Raw genomic sequence first — 26,723 nt, 5'->3', positions numbered from 1 at the left:
TGTTGTAGTTATTGTTGTTGTTGTTATTGATGTTATTGAAATGGAGAGAGGAGGGGAAGACAGAGAGGGGGAGAGAAAGATAGACACCTGCAGATCTGTTTCACCACCTGTGAAGCGACTCCCCTGCAAGTGGGATCCTTCTGTCGGTCCTCGCGCTTTGCACCACATGCGCTTATTAACCCGCTGAGCTACCACCCGACTCCCTAATCCCTTTGGTCTTTATTCAAATCGTTCAAAAAGAACTTGAATTTTACTTACCATAGAACAAAAACTTTCAAGGCTCCAAAAGGTTTTTTTTAAATAACTCTATGTAGTTACAGTTTCAACGAAAGGCCTAATCTTGAGAATTTATATTTCTAAACAATAACATTCCTAACATTTAATTTTTCTTATTCCTGTCAATCCTAACCATCTAATCAACAAAAATTTACCAAGTATCAGTGTTTCCAGGATTATTACAGGCAGCTGATAACACAGTGGACAACAAACACCCCAGCTTTCATAAGCTTCATAGTTGAACGCAAAGAAATCTCCTAAGGTCTTCCATTCGGGTGGTGTGCTGCTGCGCCATGTGTGTGAGCCAGGTTCAAACCGGCCCCCACTGCGCTGAAGGAAGCTCTGATGCTGTGGTTGCTCCCCCTGCCCCGTGAAAAAGTCATACCAGGGTAGTGATGTCTGGGTGGTAACCAAGCAACAGCAACAAAGAAATACTGTGTAAATACAGGAAATCAGGTCTAATAAGTATAGACTATGTTAGCAAATGAAAATATGAAAGAGGGATTGGAGCTATCTGTGATGAAAGGAGCAGTACTGAGGTGACATTTTAGTAAAGTGATCAAGAAAGGCCCCACTTTACACGTGTGAAGACCTGAAGAAGGTATGGGAAGAACAGTAACGGAAGAGTGAGCCAAGTGACCCTGACGGTCACTAGCCAGCTCTGCATTAAAGATGACATACTGCCCCAATCCTTCCCTTCTCAGTGTCAGAACCTTAAATTTTCCTATACAAAAGCCAACTAAGATGTCTTATCAGGCTATTGTCTTAGGAGTTACACCAACCTTGATGCTGAAGATAGATAGGAGGCTTTGCTGTACACACTACTTTTGGACTCCCTTCCCTCTCCGAGCAATAATAGTTCAATATCCATTCAAATAAGCGAGGGTGTGTGCCCAAAGGACCAGTTGGCTTGTGAAAATCAATGATACGGCACCTATAAAAATTGTCAAAGTGGTTTTGAAAAATTCTAAAGAAGATTTCTATCAATTAGGCTACTAAACACAAGAGAAATTTTACGTTAGAACTATTTTATCTCACTATTAAAAGACAGAGTTTTAAGTCATCTTCATGTATTTTGAGACACAAATTTTATTCTAAAGTCTAAATCTAATGTTTAGCTTGAAGCAGAAATCTAATTTCAGGTACTCAATAGACATTTGCAACTATTAAAAATTTGCTAAAGGGTTAGGGAGACAGCATTAATGATTATGGAAAAGATTTCCATGCCTGAGGCTCCAAGGTCCCAGGTTCAATCCCCAGCACCATCATAAGCCAGAGCTGTGTAGAAACAAAACAAAACAAACAAAAACTAGATGCTCTGGTAAAACAAAACAAAACAAACAGAAACTAGATGTTCTTCCTGTTAGCCCAGAAAAGGTATAGAAAAACCCTAGAAAAACTTGCTATGTACACACAACTATAAATTTATTTATCTCCTTTTTGGTACCGGATCTCTTGATTACTGAGTTTTAAGTGCTGAAATAAATTTTTGGTTTAATTGTTAAAAGGAAGAATAGTGCTTTGAGGTTAGCACTGAGAACTGGTGGCATATGATTTATAAAGGCAGTAAGAGGGAGACATTTAAGTAACCAGTGAAAGTAACCAGTGAAACATTTAAGTAACCAGTGAAAGGTTAGGGAGACAGAGTGATGATTATGTAAATGACTTTCATGTCTGAGACTCTAAATTTCCAAGTTCAATCCCTATCACCACCATGAGCAATCTCTCTGGTTAAAAAAAAAGTAAAAAGAATTCAGGACATAGAAATAAGGAGGCCTATGGTCCGGAAGGTGGCTCAGTGGATAAAACATTGGACTCTCAAGCATGAGGTCCTGAGTTTGATCCCCGGCAGCACATGTACCAGAGTGATGTCTGGTTCTTTCTCTCTCTCCTCTCATCTTTCTCATTAATAAATAAAATCTTAAAAAAAAAAAAAAAAGAAAGAAGGAGGCCTAACTGAAGAGATGTATAAGATAATGTAGAAAGAAAGTTTCCTTTAAAAAGTGCATAAGAGCTGAGAACATAATATAGTAAAATGAAACAAAAAGAAATAAAGTGGATCAAAAAGCAATGATTTAAAAAACAACAGACATGCTCAATAAATATAGAGGGTCAAACAAATTCAGTGGTCAAATAACAATTCAAGAAAGAAAACAGAAGGGCCACAATTATAAACAACAGTTAGTCTGAGATCTGAGATCTTTGTTCGGGTCAGAATTCTAAGCACTTTATTATCTTATTATCACTACAATGCTATGAAGCACTTACAATTTGTATGTCCCCACACACACTTTTTGTTTTTTGTTTTTGGCCACTGGTGCTTGATGGCTGCATGAAAATGCTGTTTCCAAAGACCTTTTTTTCCCCCTCCTTCTTCTCTTTTTCCTATTTTTTTTTTTTTTTTGTTGTTGTTGATAGAAATGACAGGGACAGAGAGGGAAAGACAAAGAAGAGACACCAGCAGCACTTCTCCACTGCTCATGAAGCTTCTGCCCACTGTAGGTAGGGGCTCTAGGCTTGAATCTGGATCCTTATGCATGGCAATGTGTATATTCTACCAGACCCCTATTTGTATTCTCTCTCTCTCTCTTTTGATAGAGACAGAGAGGCAGGCAGATACACACACACACACACACACACACACACACACACACACACACACACACACTTGCCCTAAAGCTTCCTTCAATGCAGTAGGGGCTGGGCTCAAATAGGGTTTGCATGCACGGTAAAGCAGAGCACTATCCAGTCCTGTACGTTCTATTATTCATGGTGGAACTAGGGTAGAGAGAAATCGAACCACAGAGCTAGTAAACAGGAGATCTAGCATTAACTGTAGGCAGTTTGACTGCAAAGTCCAAGTCTTTTATGTATTGGGTGGTTGGAAAAGTCATGACATATTTTTTTCTAGTTTTTGTATGTAAAAATGCACCACAGTTTCTGACAATCCAGAATTTGTCTTTTATTCTTTAGACCAGAGTTCAGTTCTAGCTTATGGTGATACCAGGGACTGAACCTAGCCACTCGGATGCTTCAGGCACAAGAGACACAAGAGTCTGTTGTATAATTATGCTATATTCCTGACCACCCTAAACAGACTTTACCAGAAACTGAAACTATCTTTGGAGGGTTGAAGGTTTATTAGTGGAAGATATAAAAGGAATGTAACAGACAATGTCTAAAACTGGTAAAAGAAAAAAAAACAAAAACGCATTATTTAAAAATAATGACAGTGAAAATTTTCTGAGAAATAGAATTTGGAAATAGAGAACATGAAACAGAGAGTGAACTGCTGGTTGTCATTATTGTAAGTCTTGCTCTGCTGCTATTTAATGTTATTTTTAAACTATCTCTTCTACTGAAAATAAAGTTAGGCAGGAAATACCCATCTCCCAGATAGGACGACAATGTTAGTCTGGGTTTGAGATACGTACTTTACCCGTAGGGAGGTCAGGAGTGTGTATACTTCACATGCGCCAATCCAGGCCCTTGTTCCTTGTAATCGGTTATTGAGCTGAGAGGCGCCCTGGGGATCAAAACCTTCCTTCCATGCATCTTCAATCATAGACTGAATTTTTGGAATGCAAGGAACTGACATACCTAAGATCATGTAAGTGAACATGTTACATGACAGTGACTAAAGTGTTCAAAGTATTAAGTAACAGCATTGAGCAGAATACTGTACACTTTATAGGAACTCCTAACAAACAGTTTCCTTTCCCTTTTTAAAAGAGAAACCATAGTACTGAGGTTTCCCTTAATGGCATGTGCATGGCAAGGCAGGAGGATCATGGGCTATCTTGCTGGCTCCTGATTGTACAATTTCTAATGGTTATTCCTGACATCTTCTATATCACCTTTTCTTTCTCCAACCAGAATTCAGGACCTTGCTGTTATTAAAATACCTCTTCATTAAAAATGTTTAATTGTGCTTGCTAAATACTAACTTGCTTCGTATTATATGCACTTTGTCAGATGGCAAGTTCAGGGCACTGGATTTTACATACCTTTCATGCAATCATCATAACTGCCATTTTGTAATAATGAGGAAAGCAACATCTGGAAATTTCTGTAACCACAACCCCAACCTTTGTCACCAAACGATGAATGAAAGTGATCCACTGCTGCAGAAAGCCACACATGCCTAACATCTGTGGCAGCGTTCTGATAATACTTATAAAGTGCTTCGATGATTCCTAAAACAGAAGAGAGTTAGGAGGCTGCTACATTTTTCTATGACTGTCATATATTTGTAGTAATGGTCTATTCTCCTCTATCTCCACAGTTAAATCCTACTAAGTCCATTTTTGTTACCATTTCTAATGCTACAAACTTAGTTCATGTCTTACTACTATGCAATTTCTCTAACATTAATATATTAGTAATAATACTCACTTGAAATGATTTGGGTAACTTTCGTACCTGCATATGCAAGAGTCTGGCACATGCTGAGTGAATGTTTTTCTACTCTTTACTTTTTATTTTACATCCTTCTGAAAATCACACTCTCTAAAGCACATTCCTAGCCAATACCTTTCCTTTCAAAAAAAAAAAAAATGTCAACAGCTTTCTATTTACTGATGGACTAGCTTTAATCCATGCTAAGTGAAGTCTACAGTAAGCTATTCTCTCAAGTTTAACCTTTATTTAAAACAACTCTCCATACATTTATCTTGGCAGTAGCCTATCTGGACATACTAAATATGATTTTATCCTTGACATTTTTGTCTCTGAGAACATTGAGTAGAAATAGTTCTACTATGGCAAAAGAAAACAAGAGTCAATAATACTAAAAAAAAAAAAAAAAAAAGTTGCATCTATACCTGACACTATCAATGGCAAAATACAGATCATTATAATTACTTCCAAGAACTTAAAAAGACATATGTTTAAATGTATAACTGAGTATTAAACATTAAAGCATGACATTCTAGAAACTCAGAGAACCAAATGTAGGGGCTCAGAATTACTGACATTAATAAAGATATCAAGGTTTGAAAATGAGGGGACTATTTCCCCCCAAGAAAATGAAATGAGGGGAGTTGGGTGGTAGCGCAGCGGGTTAAGTGCAGGTGGCACCAAGCGCAAGGACTGGAGTAAGGATCCCGGTTTGAGACCCCGGCTCCCCACCTGCAGGGGAGTCACTTCACAAGCGGTGAAGCAGGTCTGCACGTGTCTATCTTTCTCTCCCCCTCTCTGTCTTCCCTGCCTCTCTCCATTTCTCTCTGTCCTATCCAACAACAATAACAATAATAATAATTACAACAATAATAAAAAAAAGAAAATGAAATGAGAAAGTAATGTACATTCTACTATACTTTAGCAAATTTAAGTCATTGGCGACTTACTTTCTGGCAGCTACATCATATGACTGCTTTCATGGAACAGTCTTTTCATGATAAAGGATTTGTACTTTGGACCTAAATCTTTCCAAAATGAATCTACCATCGCTGAGTTAAATGCTACTGTTACAATTACGAGGTCCTTAAAGTGACAGCTATTTCAATTAATACCTATATGGAGCTTAAACACATGTAAAACACTATGTATTATTTATAAAACTACACATATGGAAAAAGCATTAAAACACATATTTTAATGTGAATGACAAATACCAAATCCAGGATAATGGTTGCCTTTGAGCAAGAAAGGTTAGAATCTAAGAGGGGAAACAGAAATCAATTTAAGTGAGATGAGCCAAAAAGAGAAGGCTGAATGTGAGATGATCTTACTTACAGGCAGAACTAAATTAAGAAGAACAGAAAGAGAAAACACAAAGTAATACTTGGACTGGGTTTGGTGTATTGTACCAGAGCAAAGGACTCTGCAAAAGGACGTGAGAGAGGGGGGAAAGTTGGGGGGGGGGGCGTTAGGGTCCCGGTGCACGATGGTGGTGAAGGACCCAAACTGGGGGTAAGGGTGTTTTGCAGACGCCTATCACAGTGAGATGAGAAACTGTAACCACCTATCAACAACTGTGCTATAAACCAACAAGGTGATTCAAATAATAAAGAGAATCTAAGAGGGTACAGGTTGTTTAAAATACACATGAAAGATCTTATTGTCTTAAGTCAGTGATTAAAAAAAACTGGAGAGTGGAAGCAAGACTGTGTTCATAACATTTTGTTACTAAATTAATAGGTATATCAAAGCATTTCAAAATCAGAGAAAAGCTATTCTTTGGAGAAAAGCAGACATGGTTGTGGACATTAAGTGGGCCTGTAATCAGTCACGCACCGTTACATAGGGGAAATTATTTAAGGGAAATCGCAATTGGCTCATTTCCAAAATTTTAATGGTGTAGTACACCAAACCAAGTTTCACTTTGTGCTTCCCTCTCTGTTTCCGTTTCTTGAGATTATCCCATATTCATCCAAATAAAAAGACTTTGGGGGACGAGGACAGGGAGGGAAGTGGGGAGTCTTCAGATCCTGGTAATAATAAAAAGAGATGCAACAGCTTTTTAATACTGATTACTTACAGAGACAATACTATAGATATATGAAAAACTAAAATCAATTTCACCTTTGAAATTTTTTCTGTGGTTACTGGGAATATAAAATTACATGTGGCTCATTTTATATTTCTTTTTTTATACCTTAAAATTTATTTTATTTTATTGTTTGTTTAAAATTTATAAAAATTATCTTTATTTGTTGGATAGAGACAGTCAGAAATTGAGGGGGGAGGGAGAGAGAGTCTCTTTGCATAACCGTTATGCTATCTACCCCCTCTCCTTCATTTTGCGTTTCTTTTTTTTGAAAAAAAATTCATTTATTTATTCCCTTTGGTTGCCCTTTTTTTAACTGTTGTAGTTATTATTGTTGTTGTTATTGATGTCTTCGTTGTTGGACAGGACAGAGAGAAATGGAAAGAGGAGAGGAAGGCAGAGAGGGGGAGAGAAAGAGAGACACCTGCAGACCTGCTTCACGGCTTGTGAAGTGACTCGCCTGCTGGTGTGTAGCCGGGGGCTTGAACCAGGATCCTTAAGCCGGTCCTTGCGCTTTGCACCACCTGTGCTTAACCTGCTGCTACCGCCCGACTCCCCATTTTACATTTCTATTAGACAGCATTGGGTGATAACAACTAGCACTCAGTGCCAATTTTTAAAGGAGCCATTTTCAGATATCAAGTAAATCAAGCAACATGAGACTGAATTAGAAGCTCAGAAGTTTCCTCACTTAAATCTGTATGAACTGCGTATTAAAAAAATTTAGCCGAATTCGAGTTACTCTGGTTAGTCTCTGGGAGGCACATAGCATTTGAAAACCATGGTTCTGATGCTGAAGTCCTTACCAGAAGTTTTTGTCTTTCCATCATCAACGCCGAGCGCTAGCGATTCCATCATATCAGCTTTTCTTTTATGAAACTCACATGGATGCATTCTTCCCCTACTCACTTCAATCTCCATATTTCGTAGTTGCTGCTGTTTATATCCTCCAGAATTATCTAAACCATATTGTCGCTATTGAAGATAAAAACCAAAACGACTTCATTCACAATTTCACAGATCCTGGGCTGACTTTTTCACTCTTTTTACTTAAGATAGAAAGAGATAGAGCAGGGGGCCGGGCGGTGGCGAACCAGGTTAAGCTCGGATGGTAAGAAGCGCTAAGAACCCCTGCAAGGATCCTGGTTCCAGCCCCCGCTCCCCACCTGCAGGGGTTCGCTTCACAAGAGGTGAAGCAGGCCTGAAGGTGTCGCTGTCTCTCTCTCCCTCTCTAGCTCCCCCATCTCTCTCAAAGTCTCTCTGTCCTATCAAAAAAAAAAAAAAAAAAAAAAAAGTCAAAGAAGCAGTGGATTTGTAGTGGCAGGCACAGAGCTTAGTGACCGAAAAAAAAAAAAGTGCCTCAGGAGGTGGTGCAGTGGAGTAAGCACCAAAGTATAAAGTAAGCACCAATTGCTCAAAGTATAAAGACCCAAATCTGATCTCTGGCACCACACAGGCCAGAGTGATGCATGAGTGTGCATTCTCTCTCTCCTCCTCTCATAAATATGTATCAGAAAAAATGAAAGGTCCCTCTTTCTCTCGTACTATCTCTCCCTTCTTTCTCAATTTCTCAGTCTCTATGAAAAAAAAAAAAACAACTAAAATATTTAAAGAAAGAAAGAAGCAAAGTAGGTAGGTAAAACAACAAGAGTAAGAGAGACCAAAGAGGGCTGGAGAGATAGCATAATGGTTATGCAAAGACTTTCATGCCTAAGGCACTAAAGGTCTCAAGTTCAATCCCAACCTGGGGAGTACTCTGGTAAAAAACAAACAAAAAAACACAAACAAACAACAACAACAAAACCCACTTAATTTAGAGACATCAAAGAACTTGAGTTGACCCAACAAGATCCTGCAGGGTAAAGCACAAGTACTACTCAATAAGCTTTCTTCTGGCTCTACAAAGATTTTACCAGGTGAGAGTGTACCCAATAAAGGACATGTGCCAATGGTCAAGGACCTGGGTTCAAGCCCCTGGTCCCTACCTGCAAAGGGAAAGCTTCATAAGCGGTGGCCCGAGTAGTGAAGCAGTGCTGTACTCTCCCTCTCTTCTCCCCCTTCTCTCTTGATTTCTGTCTCTATGCAATAAATAAGTAAAAGAATAATACAAAAAGTATAAGCAACCCTGTAGCAAGAGATAAAAGATGTTGGCACAAAGAATAATTAACAGATCCATAATCTACATAAATAAAGTTGAACTATTATTACTTTTTTCTATAAAATATAGTTCATCCTAAATGTTTAAATTACAACCACTAAGATAAAGATCTAACACAGGAGATATTAATTCCAACTTTCTTTTTTTTTAATTTAAAAAATATTCTGTATTTATTTGTTCATTTGTTGGATAGAGACAGAGAGAAATGGATATAGGTGAGGGAGGTAGGGAAAGATACACCTGCAGCCCCACTTCACCTCTTGTGAAGCTTCTTCCCTGCAAGGGGGACCAGGAGCTTGATGCCAGGTCTAATTCTAGGTTTCTAAGTATTCATGCAAATTTAAATTCTGGGCATTGGTTTCCTAATTTTCTTTATAAACTTAACACAGATTTGAATCCAGGCTTTGTCATTAAGTATTACCTGGGCCTCAGGAAGTTAAGTTATGTAAATACTTTTGCCTCTGTTTCCTAAAAAAAAAAATCGTGTTAAGAAGAAAATTATAATAAGACTAAAGCAGGTTTAAAAATAATTCTACCAAACCAAAATATCCTAATTGCCTTTAATCTTTGTACCTGCAATCTCTGAAATTCTTCTATTTCTTGTCTCGACTCTTTGGATCTCCTATTTCTGTCTTCTTCTTGTTGAAGTTGGTGCGCCAGCTCTAAGTCACGAGAACACTGTACACTATTCGTGCCTATTTGATATTTTAAATGATTAGAATAAAGTAATGCAATCAAGGCTGACTCATATATTAACATGCCAATATTTAAGCAGAGTTAAGTGTAATTATTTTTTCAGTCATTCATAAATGGGCTATCAAAGAAACACTGGGGGCAAATTCAGCAGAACATTAGAACTGATACTGTAAAAGTAATAATCACTTGAATCACCAACTCTCACTGAGTGTTTAAGCTGAGACAAGCATTTTTCATGGATTACTTCATTTGATTCTCTTAACAATCATATAAAGTAGGTGTTATTAACTACCAAGAACACCAGAATTTAGGGAAATTAACACTTTTCATTTCATTCCATATTAATAAAGTTAAAATAAATAAAAAAATACTAAACGAGAAAAAATAAGAGACTCAAAGGATGGAAAACTATCATACAAGCCAATGGCCCACAAAAAAGGGGCAGGAACAGCTATTCTCATATCTGACATGACAGACTTTAAAATAAATAAAATAAATAAAATTTAAATAGATAGGGATGGACACTACTTAATGCTCAAATGGTCAGTCAATCAAGAGGACTTAACAATTATTAACATCTATGCACCCAATGGGAAGCCATCTAAATACATCAAACATCTACTGAAAGAGCTACAGCAATATACTAACAGCAACACCCCACTCTCTCAACTTGACAGATAATCCAGGCAGAAAATCAATAAAGACATGAGGGAGCCAAATGAGGAAATATACAAAGAGCTCAGCAAACTTAGCACCAAAAAAGCAAATGACCCCATCCATAAATGGGCAGAGGATATGAACAAAACATTCACTTTAGAGGAGATCCAAAAGGTTAACAAACATATGAAAAATTGCTCCAGGTCACTGATTGTCAGAGAAATGCAAATAAAGACAACACTGAGATACTAACTCCTGTGAGAATGGCGTACATCAAAAGGGACAGCAGCAAAAAATGCTGGAGAGGCTGTGGGGACAGAGGAACCCCTCTCTGCACTGCTGGTGGGAATATAAATTGGTCCAGCCTCTCTGGAGAGCAGTCTGGAGAACTCTCACAAGGCTAGACATGGACCTTCCATATGAACTAGTAATTCCTTTCCTGGGAATATACCCCAAGGATTCCATAATGCCCAACCAAAAAGATATGTATACACCTATGTGCATAGAAGCACAATTCATAATAGCTAAAACCTGGAAGCAACCCAGGTGCCCAACAACAGATGAGTGGCTGAGAAAGCTGTGGTATATATACACAATGGAATACTATGCAGCTATTAAGAACAATGAACCCACCTTCTCTGACCCATCTTGCACAGAGCTAGAAGGAATTATGTTAAGTGAGCTAAGTCAGAAAGATAAAGATGAGTATGGGATGATCCCACTCATCAACAGAAGTTGAGAAAGAAGAACAGAAAGGGGAAACTAAAAGCAGGATTTGACTAAATCTAGAGTAGGGCACCAAAGTAAAAAACCCTGTGGTGAGGGGGAGGGTGGACATTCGGCTTCCTGGGGAGGCGGGGGGGGGGAGGGTAGGAGAGGTGGGTGGGATGGGACAGTCTTTTGGTGGTGGGAATGGTGTTTATGTACACTCCTATTAAATTGTAGTTCTATAAATCACTATTTAATTAATATGAGAGGGGAAAAATTGTAAGTCTCAAACTTTTTAAAGCACAGACTGAGTCTTTTTAATACATAGGCTGAGTCTTTGATATGTTTACTCTCTCAAAAGCCTAGATCAGGGAGAACAGAAGCAACCGGTGGCACAGCTATATACAAGATGTTGGGTATTATACAGCAAATCCTAACAAAGGGACTTTTCAAAGTTAACCCAATTACCAAATAATGTGATGATAACAATAACTATCCATTGTCTTCTTGAACCCTAAGACATCAGGAACCTCACATTTCCACTATAGAGCCTATATTTCCCCCAGTCCTGGAACCATAGGGTGGGGCGCACTTTCCTGCATGCTTCTCTCAATTCATACCAAATAATATTGCATCCGCTTCTTCTTCTAGCATTTGCCATTGCATCCGCTGATCGCAACCTAATCAACGCAGTGAGTGCCACCTCAGCATGCTTCTCTTCAGACTGTGTCCAGAGACTTCAGGTGTGGAATGACAACCCTTCAGTGTCATTACTCTGGTGAGACCTTTCCTTTCATAGTATTCTCTAATTCCATTCCAGGTGGTTCACTTCCTAACAAAGTCCCAAAACCTAGATATAGACCAGGTCCCCTGAGATATGTTCACACGTATCCATAAACTAGGGCAAAATATATACCTGAAGGCAAAAGTACACAATAGTCTGCAGTGAGTACCCCCCAACTCTTCATCTGCACTATTTCAGTCTTTAGGTCCATGATTGCTCAACAATTTGTTTGGCTTTGTATGTTAACTCTCTTTTCAGCCACCAGGTTCCAGATGCCAGCATGAGGCTGACCAGACTTCTTTGGACAGACGACCCCACCAATGTGTCCTGGAGCTCCGCTTCCCCAGAGACCCACCCTACTAGGAAAAGAGAGAGGCAGACTGGGAGTATGGATCGACCAGTCAATGCCCATGTTCAGCGGGGAAGCAATTACAGAAGCCAGACTGTCGTATGCTTTACATTGGTTTGTTCTAGCCCTCCCCCCGCCAAGAGAATTGGATCAGTCCTATTAATTTCGCGGGCCTGCTTGGCCCCGCCCAAAGGAACCCCGGGAGAGGGTTCCTGAGTTCGAGAGTGCCAGAGTTGGAGAGTTCCTGAGTTCGAGAGTTTCAGAGTTCCAGAGTAAGAGAGAGAGTGCTTGCGCCGCCGCAAAGAGACAGCAGAGTTCTGTTTGGTGATTAGTTTGTCTTAGTTTATGAATCGTTGTTCCTGAATAAAGAAATACAGCTTCCCTGCCCAGCCGTGTGTCCGCGAGTCTCTGTTCACCACTGCAAAGCTACCCGCCCGGCAAGAGCCTACAAATTTTAACAACAAATGGTGCCCACGTGGACCTGACCTGCGCATCTCTCAGATAAGTAAAGACAATTTGGCTACCTATGCACTATGGCCTTCTCTTCTGCTTGTAAAGAGATCTCCAAAGGCCTCTGCTCTTTCTTCACGAGACTGTTTTGCTGTTTCTGGAACGTTTATCTCTGGACCACTCTGTGGTTTCCACTCGCTCTGGCGAACTCAGAACAGCCAGCGGGAAGAGCCAGCGGGCGGGAGGAGAGGCGCGGAGCTGCTGTTTCCACCTGGTTAAACAGCCAGCCAGCTGGCTGCGCCCAGACAACCCCGCGCACCGCGCCCGCAGCCCCGCAGCCCCGCAGCCCACAGGAGGCCTACGCCAGCACACAAGAGCCCCTGGAGCCCAAAGCCAACACGCAAGAGCCCGAGGACAGCCCACAGGAGCCGGCTCTCCACCGCATGGCGCAGGGCACTGGACGCGTGATCCCTCCATGCTGCTCGGCCACTGCGAACAGAGCAGTAGACATGGCAGGGCCATGGGGCAGGGCCATGGCGGCCTATCATGGCCGCCACCCCTGGGAACCTAGGCCCACGCCTTCTGCAAAGCTGGCCTGCCTGCCCTCTTTCTATGAATTCTGGAACCATCCCGGGCCTCCCGGACCCCCGGGCTCCCTGCCGAAACTGGACACACGAGATCTCCAGCCGCCGGTCCGGTCTGAAGACAGACAAGCTGGAGTACGCAGAGATTTGTGCAGAGATTGCAACCTGCAATTCCTAGAAGTGGAGCTGCTTGAGAATGGAGCTGCGCGGGAAGCCACCTCCGAATGGTGACCCCCCCCCCCAACCACTAAGACAGTACAGATTTAAATTCGTGTTTAAAATGACATGTCTTCGTAACAAAGGTTTCTCTCCTTGTGTATTAATGACCATGTTTATGTGTATGTTTAAAGTTTGGTAAACAGTAGCTTTAAGGCTAAATTCTTACTAGTCAAAGTTAAATGAAAAAGGTTTTCAATGTAATTCTCATAAAGATAAAATTAACTTACATTTAAAGTCTAAGGTAAAAATTAGTTAACAATCAATATATTTTAACTAAGTTAGTCTAAACAAAAGGTTAAATAGACTTGTTGATATGTAAAACACTACCTTCTCTATTAGAAATGGTAGATCACACAATGGCTATGCTAATTATTCTCATGCCTGAGGTTTCCTCTCCGGCCCACACCTAGGGTGTGTCTCCATCTTGAATGGGTGTAACAAAAGGTTAAAAGACGTTGTTGATATGTAAAAGTCTCAAATTCCTTCTCTATTAGAAATGTTAGATCGTGCAGTAGATATGCTAATAACAAGTTTTGTTTCATAGTAAGTAAGTTGCAGCCAGCTGCCTTTGGGACCCTAGGCCGTTCCCCGCCCCCATGCTAATGCCCGTTGAGGCAAGTAGCCCCCCAGAGGCAAGAAATGTTTTTTTTTCAGATATGGCCCCCTCAGGCCTTCCCTTGGCAACATGCTGGTTTTTGTTATATATGTTTCTGTTCACCCCACACCCTTGATACTATAGTCATTTAGTTAAAAAGAAAAGGGGGAATTGTCGTATGCTTTACATTGGTTTGTTCTAGCCCTCCCCCCGCCAAGAGAATTGGATCAGTCCTATTAATTTTGCGGGCCTGCTTGGCCCCGCCCAAAGGAACCCCGGGAGAGGGTTCCTGAGTTCGAGAGTGCCAGAGTTGGAGAGTTCTGGAGTTCCTGAGTTCGAGAGTTTCAGAGTTACAGAGTAAGAGAGAGTTCCACAGTGGAAGAGTTTCAGGGGGTTCCCCAGTACGAGAGTTCCAGAGTTCCAGAGTTGGAAAGTTCCTGAGTTCCAGAGTAAGAGAGAGTGCTTGCGCCGCCGCAAAGAGACAGCAGAGTTCTGTTTGGTGATTAGTTTGTCTTAGTTTATGAATCGTTGTTCCTGAATAAAGAAATACAGCTTCCCTGCCCAGCCGTTGTCTCTGTGTCTCTGTTACCCGCCGTGAAGCAAGCCAGCCCGGCAAGAGCCTACAAATTTTAACAACACCAGACCTTCCACCTTCTGCAACCCACAATGACCTTGGGTCCATACTCCCAGAGGGATAAAGAATGGGAAAGCTATCAGGGGAGGGGATGGGATATAGAGATCTGGTGGTGGGAATTGTAGAGTTGTACCCCTCCTATCCTACGGTTTTGTTAATGTCTTCTTTTTTAAATAAATTAATTAATTAAAAAAAAGAAATGAAAAAAAACTACAGACCAATATCTCTGATGAACATAGATGCTAAAATATTGAAAAAATTCTAGCCAACCGGATTCAGCAGTATATTAAAAAGATTGTTCATCATGACCAAGTGGGGTTTATCCCAGGGATACAAGTTTGGTTTAATATACATAAATCAATCAACATGATCCACCACATCAACAAAAGCTAGACCAAAAACCACATGGTCATACCAATAGATGCAGAGAAAGCTTTTGACAAAATACAACATCCTTTATGATCAAAACACTACAAAAAATGGGAATAGATGGAAAATTCCTGAAGGGGAGTCGGGCGGTAGCACATCAGGTTAATCGCATGTGGCACAAAGTGCAAGGTCCAGTGTAAGGATCCTGGTTCAAGGCCCTGGCTCTGCACCTGCAGAGGAGTCGCTTCACAAGCAGTGAAGCAGGTCTGTAGGTGTCTTTCTCTCCCCCTTTATGTCATCCTCTCCTTTCTCCATTTCTCTCTGTCCTATCTAACAACGATGACATCAACAACAAAAACTACAACAGTAATTAAAAAAAAAGGGCAACAAAAGGGAAAATATAAATAAATAAATAAGAAAATTCCTGAAGATAGAGGAGTCTATATATAGCAAACCTACAGCCAACATCATACTCAATGGTGAAAACTGGAAGCATTTCCACTCAGATCAGGTACTAGACAGGGCTGCCCACTATCACCATTACTATTCAACACAGTGTTGGAAGTTCTTGCCATAGCAGTCAGGCAGGAGCAAGGAATTAAAGGCATACAGATTAGAAGAGAAGAAGTCAAACTCTCACTTTTTGCAGATCACATGATAGTATACATAGAAAAACCTAAGGAATCCAGCAAGAAGCTTTTGGAAATCATCAGGAAATACAGTAAGGTGTCAGGCTACAAAATTAACATTCAAAAGGCAGTGGCCTTCCTCTATGCAAACACTAAGTTAGAAGAAGATGAAATCCAGAAATCAATTCCTTTTACTATAGCAACAAAAACAATAAAATATCTAGGAATAAACATAACCAAAGAAGTGAAATACTTGTATACTGAAAATTATGAGTCACTACTCAAGGAAATTGAAAAAGACACAAAGAAGTGGAAAGATATTCCATGTTCATGGGTTGGAAGAATTAACATCATCAAAATGAATATACTACCCAGAGCCATTTACAAATGTAATGCTATCCCCATCAAGATCCCAGACACATTTTTTAGGAGAATAGAACAAATGACAAATGTTTATCTGGAACCAGAAAAGACCTAAACTTGCCAAAACAATCTTGAGAAGAAAGAACAGAACTGGAAGCATCACACTCCCAGATGTCAAATTGTATTATAGGGCCATTGTCATCAAAACTGCTTGGTATTGGAACATGAATAGACACACTGGCCAGTGGAATAGAATTGAGAGCCCAGAATTAAGCCCCCACACCTATGGACATCTAATCTTTGACAAAGGTGCCCAGACTATTAAATGGGGGAAGAGGAGTCTCTTCAACAAGTGGTGTTGGAAAAAATGGGTTGAAACATGCAGAAGAATGAAACTCAACCACTGTCTTTCCCCAAATTCAAAAGTAAATTTCAAGTGGATCATGGATTTGGATGTTAGTCCTGAAACTATCAGATACTTAGAGGAAAATATTGGCAGAACTCTTTTCCACATAAATTTTAAAGGCATCTTCAATGAAACGAATCCAATTACAAAGAAGACTAAGGCAAGCATAAACCTATGTGACAACATCAAACTAAAAAGCTTCTGCACAGCTAAAGAAACCACTACACAAACCAAGAGACCCCTCACAGAATGGGAGAAGATCTTTACATGCTATACATCAGACAAGAGGCTAATAACCAGAATATATAAAGAGTTTGCCAAACTCAACAAGAAGAAAACAAATAACCCCATCCAAAAATGGGGAGAGGACATGGACAGAATACGTACCACAGAAAAGATCCAAAAGGCCGAGAAACACATGAAAAAAGGCTCCAAGTCTTTGATTGCCAGAGAAATGCAAATCAAGAAAACCATGAGATACCACTTCACTCCTGTGAGAATGTCATACATCAGAAAAGGTAATAGCAGCAAATGCTGGAGAGGTTGTGGGGTCAAAGGAACCCTCCTGCTCTGCTGGTGGGAATGTCAATTGGTCCACCCTCTGTGGAGAGCAGTCTGGAGAACTCTCAGAAGGCTAAAATGGACCTACCCTATGATCCTGCAATTCCTCTCCTGGGGATATATCCTAAGGAACCCAACACACCCATGCAAAAAGATCTGTGTACACATATGTTCTTAGCAGCACAATTTGTAATAGCCTAAACCTGGAAGCAACCCAGGTGTCCAACAACAGATGAGTGACTGAGCAAGTTGTGGTATATATACACAATGGAATACTACTCAGCTATTAAAAATGGTGACTTCACTGTTTTCAGCCGATCTTGGATGGACCTTGAAAAAATCATGTTGAGTGAAATAAATCAGAAACAGAAGGATGAAATATGGGATGATCTCACTCTCAGGCAGAAGTTGAAAAACAAGATGAGAAGAGAAAACACAAGTAGAACTAGAATTGGCCTATCACACCAAAGTAAAAGACTGGGGTGGGGGGTAGGGGAATACAGGTCCAAAAAGGATGACAGAGGACCTAGTGGGGATTGTACTGTTATATGGAAAACTGGGAAACGTTATGCATGTACAAACTGAATTTACTGTTGAATGTAAAACATTAATTCCCCAATAAAGAAATTTTAAAAAACAGTATTAAACACATCCATCTGTAGCAAAAAGTTGGACAAAAGTCAGAACATAACTTCACTAGGTCTGGCCCAAACAAATGGTCCAACTTTGCGAAATCTTGCCCTGTTTCATCACTGCTCAGTGTCCTATATCGGCATTAAATAAATGTATGCAGTCAGCATCTCTTCTCCTTTTACCTGCCAATCTGATTGCTTGATTAAATATCTTCTTCCTTTCAAATCTCAGTCTCTTCTACATCTTCCTATTTAGTCTCTATTTCTGTTGCTGGAGAGATGCAACCTAAACTGATTTTTAGCATACTTCTGAGACTATCTACAGTGATTTACTCAGATTCTATTTTCCCTCCTATTACCCACTCTACATTTACAGACGAATTTCTGTACAATGCAAAGCCTGTCTCAATCAGAGGTTACGAGACTTAAGCTTGAAAGCATTTTTCTTCCACAGTATTTCTTAGAAGAAAACCACTTAGAGCAAAGGACCCTTCCACTTACGCTGCAGTCATTCTCATCTTGAGATTAAGTTAAGCAGGGAATGTTATTCATGGAGATCACTGTCTGGAGGGGGCCGGGCGGTGGTGCACCAGGTTAAACACACATAGTAGAAGGTAAAAGGATCCTGGTTTGAGTCCCTGGCTCCCCACCTGCAGGGGAGTTGCCTCACAAGCAGTGAAGCAGGACCGCAGGTGTCTATCTTTCTTTCTCCCCCTCCTCTCTTAATTTCTCTGTCCTATTCAATAAAATGGGAAAAAAAATGGCTGCCAGGATCAGTAGATTCTGGCATTGAGCCCCAATGATGAACCCTGGAGGCAAAAAAAAAAAAATCACTGTCTGGTACTAGAATCATGGAATCATGGGTATTAGACACCAAAACCTGCTGCATTAACAAGAGATAGCTATGTACCATAAGAATATGAAAAAAAAATTTTTTTTCCACAAGCCTCAAGCTACCTGCATCTCAGAAGACTGGGGAAGTAGGTTATCTCTGTATCCATGTTAGAAACTGAACCAATATTTTCCAAACTAGTCAACTCTGGGGGAAACCCAAGAGAAATAAAATTCTTCAGACACCAGAGAAGAAAAGTCCATATAACTACGACCAACCAGACACAGCAAAAAAGTCATCACTTCTTGTAAAACTCACCAGTGGCATTTTCCAGAGACCAGTCAGTCACAAGACAAACTTCCCATCTTGACAGTGAGGTTAGATACCAAAGAAGGGAGAAGGCTGGTGACAGCCCAGCAAGCCTCTGCATATGGGAGACTTCAGAGACTCCAGGTATACAGTATTGACAGAGAACTCCTATGCGCTCTACTTCTGACAAGCATCTTTCAAACAACTGCACCAGGTGGTCCAAGTGAATCCTGGGTCATGCTGGTGCTGGGACTCTCGACACCAATCCTGAGCCCAGCAGGACAAGTTATATTGGTGGTCACCATATCTTCATGCTGGGAAGAGATGCTGTAAGGGTCCCATGGGCCCTCTGCAGACAGACTCTGAAATGAACTCATTCCCTTTCCTTTGGGGTTGAGTCCTCCCTCCTCTCTGGGAGTACTTTTGCTTACTAACACAGTCATAAAACTCTTTGTGTCAAATTTGTGTGCGTCAATCTTTAATTCTTTGCTGACTGTCAGTCTACCCAAAGAGACGATGGCTCTCCACACATATTTACCTGGGAACGCACTAGTGCCATGGATCAAACCCAGGGCCTAATACAAAGCACCAGTTTTGGATGCTAAGCCACAAAATAGGTCTCTATATTTTTAAAAAAAGATTTTAGTTATTTATGAGAAAGATAGGAGGAGAGAGAAAGAACCAGACATCACTCTGGCACATGTGCTGCCGGGGATCGAACTCGGGACCTCATACTTGAGAGTCCAAAGCTTTACCTCCCAGACCATTAGATCTCTATTTTTTTAAAGTCACATTTTTTATTATTTTCAAAATATGGGTGTCCTGGGGGAGAGGAAACCCATGTACCACCTCCAGTTCAGTTGTTGACTATAGTCCATCTCTTAAAACTTTTCTGTGAATCCACTCTTAAAAAGAGGTGAAGTTAGATTGTATTCTTTAAAGGGACAGATTATTTTTAATCAGAATGGGTTTTTTTTTTTCTCTTTATCTCTAATTTAAAATTTTGATGTTTCCTATGAAGGAGAAATTTAACTTTTTTCACTTTTTAATTATAAATATACCTTGTCCAAAGCTGCTTTCTTCCAAATGTAAGTCAACATGCTCCTGGAGGATATTGTAATTTGTACAGGTAAGTCCACACATAGGGCAGTCATATACTGGTTGACCACAGTCTGTTTTGGAGACAAAGTCAGTTGATTTTATTTCTAATATTTTGAGATCTTTTATCCCATGCCAAAGTTTGTCTACTATCTACTATATTTACTAACATAAATATGAGGTCTTTGTAGTTACATCTACAAGCTATCTTTTTTGGACTGGACTTTGTAGTAATTAAATTCTTAGCAAAGCCCAAAACAAATGATAAGGTACAGAATTCAAGGACTGTGTTGGAAGCTGCGAAGTGGGGCCATAGCTGTCTGTGAAGGAGGAATCGATCAAAAGACTGTATCCATCAGCCAGCACTACAGACAGATAAGCACATCTTGTATAGGGTACAAGCAGCAGCACCTCTGTCACACCAGGACCAAGACCTGGTCACTACTTGGCACAGAAACAAGACCTAGCTATGTTAGGGGCAGAGTGAATGCACAGAGTAGTCCACACACTTCAGGACTTAGATTTAGAGACAGGAACTGAATAGGCACAGAGAAAGAGTCATAAAACTGGTTCACTTCTGAGAAGGGATTAAGAGAAAAAATTTCCAAAGAATGTCATCTGACATATATACATGATCAGATATACCAAATGGCAGAATACCCTTTTATTGCACAAGGGCCCATGGCAAAGCTATTACAAGAAAACAACATACCATACCTTGGTCCGTCAAGAGCTGAAGTCATACAGAGTGTGTTCTACAATCATAATATTAAACTAGAACTCATTTAAAAAAAAAAAAATCAGAATGGGGCCAGGTGGTGGCGCAGCTGGTTAAGTGCACACACTGCAGTATGCAAGCCCCTGGTTCAAGCCCCTGGTCCCCACCTGCAGAGGGAAAGTTTCACGAGTGGTGATGCAGGGCTGCAGGTGTCTGTCTGTCTCCTTTCTTCTCCATCTCCCCCTTCTTCTCAATTTCTTCCTGTCTCTATCCAATAATAAATAAAAAACATTTTTTTAAAAATCAGAATCCAGGGTTCTGCAGATGTCCCTGTGTTGGAGGTCAATAAAGAACGCTCTCTGGAAAATGAACTCTGAATGTACTTCTCCTTAAAAATGGCTCAAAGGGGCCAGAAGCTGGCATACCCAGTTGAGAGCACACATACCAGGTACAAAGACCCAGGTTCAAACCCCTACTCTGCCTTCAGGGGGAAGTTTCATGAGTGATGAAGCAGCACTGCAGATGTCTCTCTCCCCAACCCCTCTCAACTTCTCTCTCCTATCAAATAAAAGGGGGAAGTAACTGGAGGTGGGAAAAAAAATGGCTGCCAGGATTAGCAGTAGTAGTAGATTCATGGGACATGAACTGAGCCCTAGCAATAACCCTAGAGGGTAAAAAAGACGGAGAAGGAGTCGGAGAAGGGGAAGAAGCAGACACGGAAGAAGAAAGGTTCTAAAACTATTTTTAAGGTAGCTAAAAACTTACGATATGCAACAAAATTCTTGCTCACTATCGTGACTTCATTTTTTCAACAATGCCAAATTAACAGCGCTACACATGTAAACTGAGTATGAAAACACACCTGAAGTCATCTGAGTCACAACAACTTTTAGGACACCACATATCGAACTGAGATGGTTTTTACTTAGAGCAAACAAATGAACACTGTACCTTTTAAGGGGGTGTCTAGTAGATTGCCATGCTTTGATCTCACGTGCATTTCCATATCTCTGCTACAACCTTCTATTTTTCCACAGAATGGACACTCAGGAGGACTATATGTTGTTCCATAAATTGATCCTTTTGCTTCAGATGGGTCAGACTGGTTTCCCTTGTTTTTCAGGAGTTGTCTAGATTCTGCTAAGTTCTCTGAAAGAATAGCTTTATGTTTTAAAGTACTATTCTTAGGCAGATTTTGGACCAGTATTTTTGGATGATCAGATGCACAAGCTGAAAAAATACTTGAGTTAACTTCCACCCTACATTGTAGGCTACTGCCCTTGTTATCTGAAGTTCCATACTGTATTGCTTTGATCCTCTCAAAGCTTTGTTCTATTTCATTTTGCTCCAAATGTGCAGTTTCAATATGAAAACACATTTCTTCATAATTCACACCTGACAACTTACAAAACGGACATATAACTTCATTTTCCATATGAACAACTAGGAGATGAGCCTTCATATCTGGTTCTGAGGTTACTGTTGCACCACAAATATCACAAGAAAGCATGGCACATCTGGTAGCTACAAAGGAACACAGTACTATTTTAAGTTGGAAAGAGTTCAAGAAAAAAAAAGTGTTTTATAAAATAAGCTGGTACAATTATGTTATCACTGGGATAGCTACGTAAACTTTTTTTAAATAAACAATTATTTATTTATTTATTTACCAGAGCACTGCTCAGCTTTGGCAGTGCAGGGGATTGAACCTGGGACTTTGGAGTCTCAGGCATGAGAGTCTTTGCATGACCATTATGCTATCTATCCATCCCCCCGGACCCCCTGTAAATTTTTGATTTACTGTTTCTCAAATCTTTAAACTTACTTATAAACCTCAAGTAAAATTTCACTAAGTCAGTAATAAAGAAAATTGAAATAATTTCATAAGCATTTCAAAGTGTGTTTGATCTGAAGGGGAGAAAAATTGTTTATAAAACTGCCCAGGTAAAATCAGGAAAGAGAAATTATCAACCAATATGTTTGAATAAGAAACTTTAAAGTTAAGACTTTTTTTTCCCTTTTCTTTACCAGACACTGATGAGTTCTGGTTTATGGTGGTGGTGGTGGTGGGGAGATAGAAACTGGGAATTCAGAGCCTCAGCCATGAGAATTTCTTTGCATAGCCATTCTGCTATCTACCCCCACCCCATTTTAAAATTAGGTGGTAATGGGGAGGGTAACAGAAACAAGTTCTAATTAAGTAATTAACATATAAAGAACTTCACAAAGGTCAAACTAAATAACATTATAATCATTCTTCATGACGGAAACTCTAATTTACATTTGCAGTCATAGTTGAGAAATGGTGGAAGTCAAAATGATAAGCAATCAAGTTCCAGAATTCATACTCTCAATTTAAAAAGCAGAGAGGGGTGGGGTCAGGCAGTGGCTCACCGGGCTGAATGTTAAAAGCGCAAGCACCCAAGTTCAAGCCCCCAATCCCCACCTGTAGAGGGGAAAGCTTTACAATCAGTGAAGCAGGGCTGCAGGTGTCTCTCATTCTCTCTCCCTTCTCTTTCCATTTCTGTCTTTATTCAAATAAGTAAAAAAAAAAATGTTATTTTAAAAAAGAATAAAGGCAATGCAGTAGAAATCTTGACTGACTTCTGGATCAGTATGAATCAAAAATCTTTACTGATTCCAGTTAAGACAACTGAATAATAAGCTCAGGTTGTATAATTGCATTTGACATCTCATGTTTGCGGCACTGTCGCGAGCAAGGAATTAGCGCATGGACTCTCTCCGAGAGCGTGTCGGGGTTAAGCAATAATTTTTTAAAATTTTATTTTAGATGCTAGAGAAAGGTCACACAATTCACACAACACAGTCAACCTGATACTTTCTCCTCACTTAATAGCGGTTCACAGGTAAGGCTCGTGTAGTCACCACCTGCTGTGTTGCCGGGGAGGAGGTCCTCTGTCTGCTGGTGCAACCAGGTGAGTGAGGGTCCCTGGAGGCTGGGGAGGCGGTTACTTAGCCTAGCCGCGTGTGCTTTAAGTTTTTAGCAGCACTGGCAGCATCCTGGTCAGTAACAGTGGCAGTGCTTCATTCAACCAGCTGGTTTCTGAGCCTTTACTTATACTTAACTTGCCTCTGGTTTTAAGGTTACATTTCCATTGGCCAATCAGGTTCCGGTTGACGTCTTATCCTATGCATACAATGTGTCTGTCTTTATCACACTATGCAGGCGCACTATGGTTACTATAGTTACTAGAGTTAAATGTTCACTATAGGCATCCCACAAAATTAGCTGTACTGAATCTGCAGTCACGTTTGGATTTTATGTACTAACAAACTACTGGTAACTTATAAAACAGAAAGCTGATTTTGACAAACTTTTTTTTCTTTCCAAAGCAATTACACCCATACTCTTCCTATTAGAAACAGCAGTCAGTGTAGGTCAATTTCAATGCAAAACGAAAAAGTCAGACCTCCCACCTTCTGCAGCCCATCAAGAATTCTGGTTCACACTCCCAGAGGGGTAAATAATAAGGAAATTTCCCACGAAGGGGGATAGGATATGGAACTCTGGTGGCAGGAACTGTTACCTTACAATCTTGCTAATCACTATTGTAGTGCTCCCCGAGGTCGTACGTAGCCTTACCCTTACTGCCACCCGGTGGCTGGCTACTCGACATAGGAAGCTAGATAAGCATATGCAACCTTTTGCCTGACTCATACCCCTCAAACGACCTCGTGACTTTACAGGGAGTAGCTGGTAAAGCCACAGAACCTTTAGTCACTATGACTTCGCTGGTATATCAAAATAAATTTGATATTACCTTTGCATGCTGTAATTCCCCAGAAAATTTGCTAGGAATCAAGGACATCATTACTATATTCCCTGACTTTCTAAATTAAAAAAAAAAAATCACCTCGAACAATTCCATGCAATTTAGCACCAGTAAAGATACCAGACATGGGGAGTCGGGCGGTATCGCAGCAGGTTAAGCGCACGTGGCGCAAAGCGTAAGGACTGGCATAAGGATCCTGGTTTGAGCCCCTGGCTCCCCACCTGCAGGGGAGTCGCTTCATAGGCGGTGAAGCAGGTCTGCAGGTGTCTATCTTTCTCTCCCCCTCTCTGTCTTCCCCTCCTTTCTCTATTTCTCTCTGTCCTATCCAACAATGACGCCATCAGTAACAACAACAATAATATCTACAACAATAAAACAAGGGCAACGAAAAGGAATATATAAGTAAATAAATATTTGAAAAAAAAAAGATACCAGACATAAAACTCCCACCCACCAAACCCAGTTTTACCAACCAATATCCAATTAAGGGAGGTTCAACTGAAATTACAGAAACCATGGGAAACTTACTGAAAGAAAATATAATAGAACCTACCCAGAGCTCTAATTATAACAGCCCCATTTGGCCAGTGCAGAAACCTAATGGCAAATGGAGAAGGACAGTTGACTATAGAAGAGTTAATGAGCTTACTGAAAAAAAAATGCCAGGTCGACTTCCAGATGTTGAGGATATATTCCACAGAATTAGACAATTTAACCCTAAGTGGCTGGCTACTACTCACCTTAGTGATGTTCTTGGCCATCCCACTTGCACCTGAATCTAGAGAACTCACCACATTTTCATGGCAAGTTCCACAAGTCTACAAAAAATAGCCCTATTATTGCACACAACACCCTTAGATGGAGCCTAGAAACATTCCAGTTACCTAGAGACTGTCAGGTATTTTCTTATGTAGATGATTACTAGTAGGAATAGACAAAAAGCAGTTAGGGACTGCCCGACATAACACTGTAACTCACTTAAGATCTCATGGATGGACCATTAATGAGGATAAAGTACAGGGCCCAGCTGAATCAGAACTATCTGGAACTGGATTTCAAATTTTGGTACACCAGACAATATTCAATCAGATCAGGGAACTCTTATCAGTCTATCTTGGCGTTACTCTCGATTGTACTCTGTCATTTCACAAACATCTCATAAAAACTGCAGCAAAGGTGGGCGCGAGGAATAACATCATTGCAAGACTGGCCAGCTCCTCATGGGGCGAGAGCGCTTCCACACTACGATCATCCTCTCTGGCATTATGCTATTCCACTGCAGAATACTGTGCCCCAGTATGGTTCCGTAGCCCCCATGTCCACTTGGTCGATTCCAAATTATATTCCTCCATGAGGATAATTTCTGGAACCATCCGTTCCACCCCGGTTCCATGGCTGCCAGTTCTTAGCAACATCGCCCCACCAGATATTCGTCGGGATGCGGCATCATCCAAGTTCATTTCCCACGTCTACGCTCGACCGGACCTGCCAATATACGCGGATATCTTCACCCACCCTGTCCAACGCTTGACGTCTCGTCACCCAATCTGGTCCCCTACGCCTACACTGAACTTCTCTGTTCCAGTCTCTTGGAAACAGAGTTGGCAGTCAGCTGAGGTAAAGAACAAACACCTCATCACAGACCCCTGTAAGCGTCAACCCGGCTTTGACCTAGCACGTTATGATTGGGCCCTCCTCAATCGCTATCAAACAGGCCATGGCCGGTGCGCCGCTATGTTCCATCGCTGGGGAGCCAGAGATGACCCGAACTGCCCCTGCGGCTCCAGACAGACTATGACCCACATAGTCAATGACTGCCACCTCTCCAGATTCAAAGGAGGTCTCGAAACTTTACATCAGGCTCAACCTGACGCTGTTGACTGGCTACGGAAGAAGGGCAAACGCTAGAAGAAGAAGAAGGGAACTCACTTTACAGGCAAACACATTTTGGACTTTAGCAAATGCATACAAATACAATGGGATTTTCATACAGCCTATAACCCTACAAGCAGGCTCCGCTATATGATGGAATGGTTTGATAAAAGCTAAATTTCATAAATATCCTAACAAAAACTTGAGCGAAGCCTTACTTACTGCCTGCAATGAACTAAGTAACAGACCCAAACTAAATAGGGACAGGCCCATCCAAGAAGCCCTTAGATATGATATAAACATAGATTACCTTACTTTACCAGACAGACAGATACTTAGATCATGTTCCTGTATCCACAGGAGCAAGAAAGATCTGTCCCTATCAAGCGCTGAGATCATCACCTCAGGACAAGGAAACACGGTGACGATTACTCAGGGAAAAAGTGACTTAAAATTATCCATGCTAGAAGATCTTGCATGAACTATGTGCCACTAAGGATGTGTAAGACCATATTCTACACGGCCTTCTTCATTCTTACA

General features: G+C 40.7%; 1 protein-coding gene across 8 annotated transcripts in view; it reads right to left on the bottom strand.

The window, feature by feature from the left end:
- ZUP1 (zinc finger containing ubiquitin peptidase 1) overlaps positions 1-26,723 on the bottom strand; it is a 39,457-nt gene that overhangs the window by 3,659 nt on the left and 9,075 nt on the right. For 3 of the 8 annotated variants that reach the window (XM_007521035.3, XM_060190579.1, XM_060190580.1), the window contains exons 2-8: positions 21,469-22,041; positions 19,763-19,873; positions 9,498-9,619; positions 7,573-7,741; positions 4,284-4,472; positions 3,711-3,876; positions 1,059-1,210 (exon numbers count right to left, since the gene is read on the bottom strand). In XM_007521035.3, the coding sequence (XP_007521097.2) occupies positions 1,059-1,210; positions 3,711-3,876; positions 4,284-4,472; positions 7,573-7,741; positions 9,498-9,619; positions 19,763-19,873; positions 21,469-22,041 (1,482 nt within the window). Of the gene's footprint in view, positions 1-1,058; positions 1,211-3,710; positions 3,877-4,283; positions 4,473-7,572; positions 7,742-9,497; positions 9,620-18,710; positions 19,369-19,762; positions 19,874-21,468; positions 22,042-26,723 lie in introns of those variants that run through there. The other 5 variants (XM_060190582.1, XM_060190581.1, XM_060190583.1 and 2 more) reach the window with 5 other exon arrangements.

The sequence above is a fragment of the Erinaceus europaeus genome, chromosome 4 (genome assembly GCF_950295315.1).
Source record: "Erinaceus europaeus chromosome 4, mEriEur2.1, whole genome shotgun sequence".
In the NCBI taxonomy this organism is placed as follows: domain Eukaryota; kingdom Metazoa; phylum Chordata; class Mammalia; order Eulipotyphla; family Erinaceidae; genus Erinaceus; species Erinaceus europaeus.
This window is presented reverse-complemented; position numbering and strand designations above follow the sequence as displayed.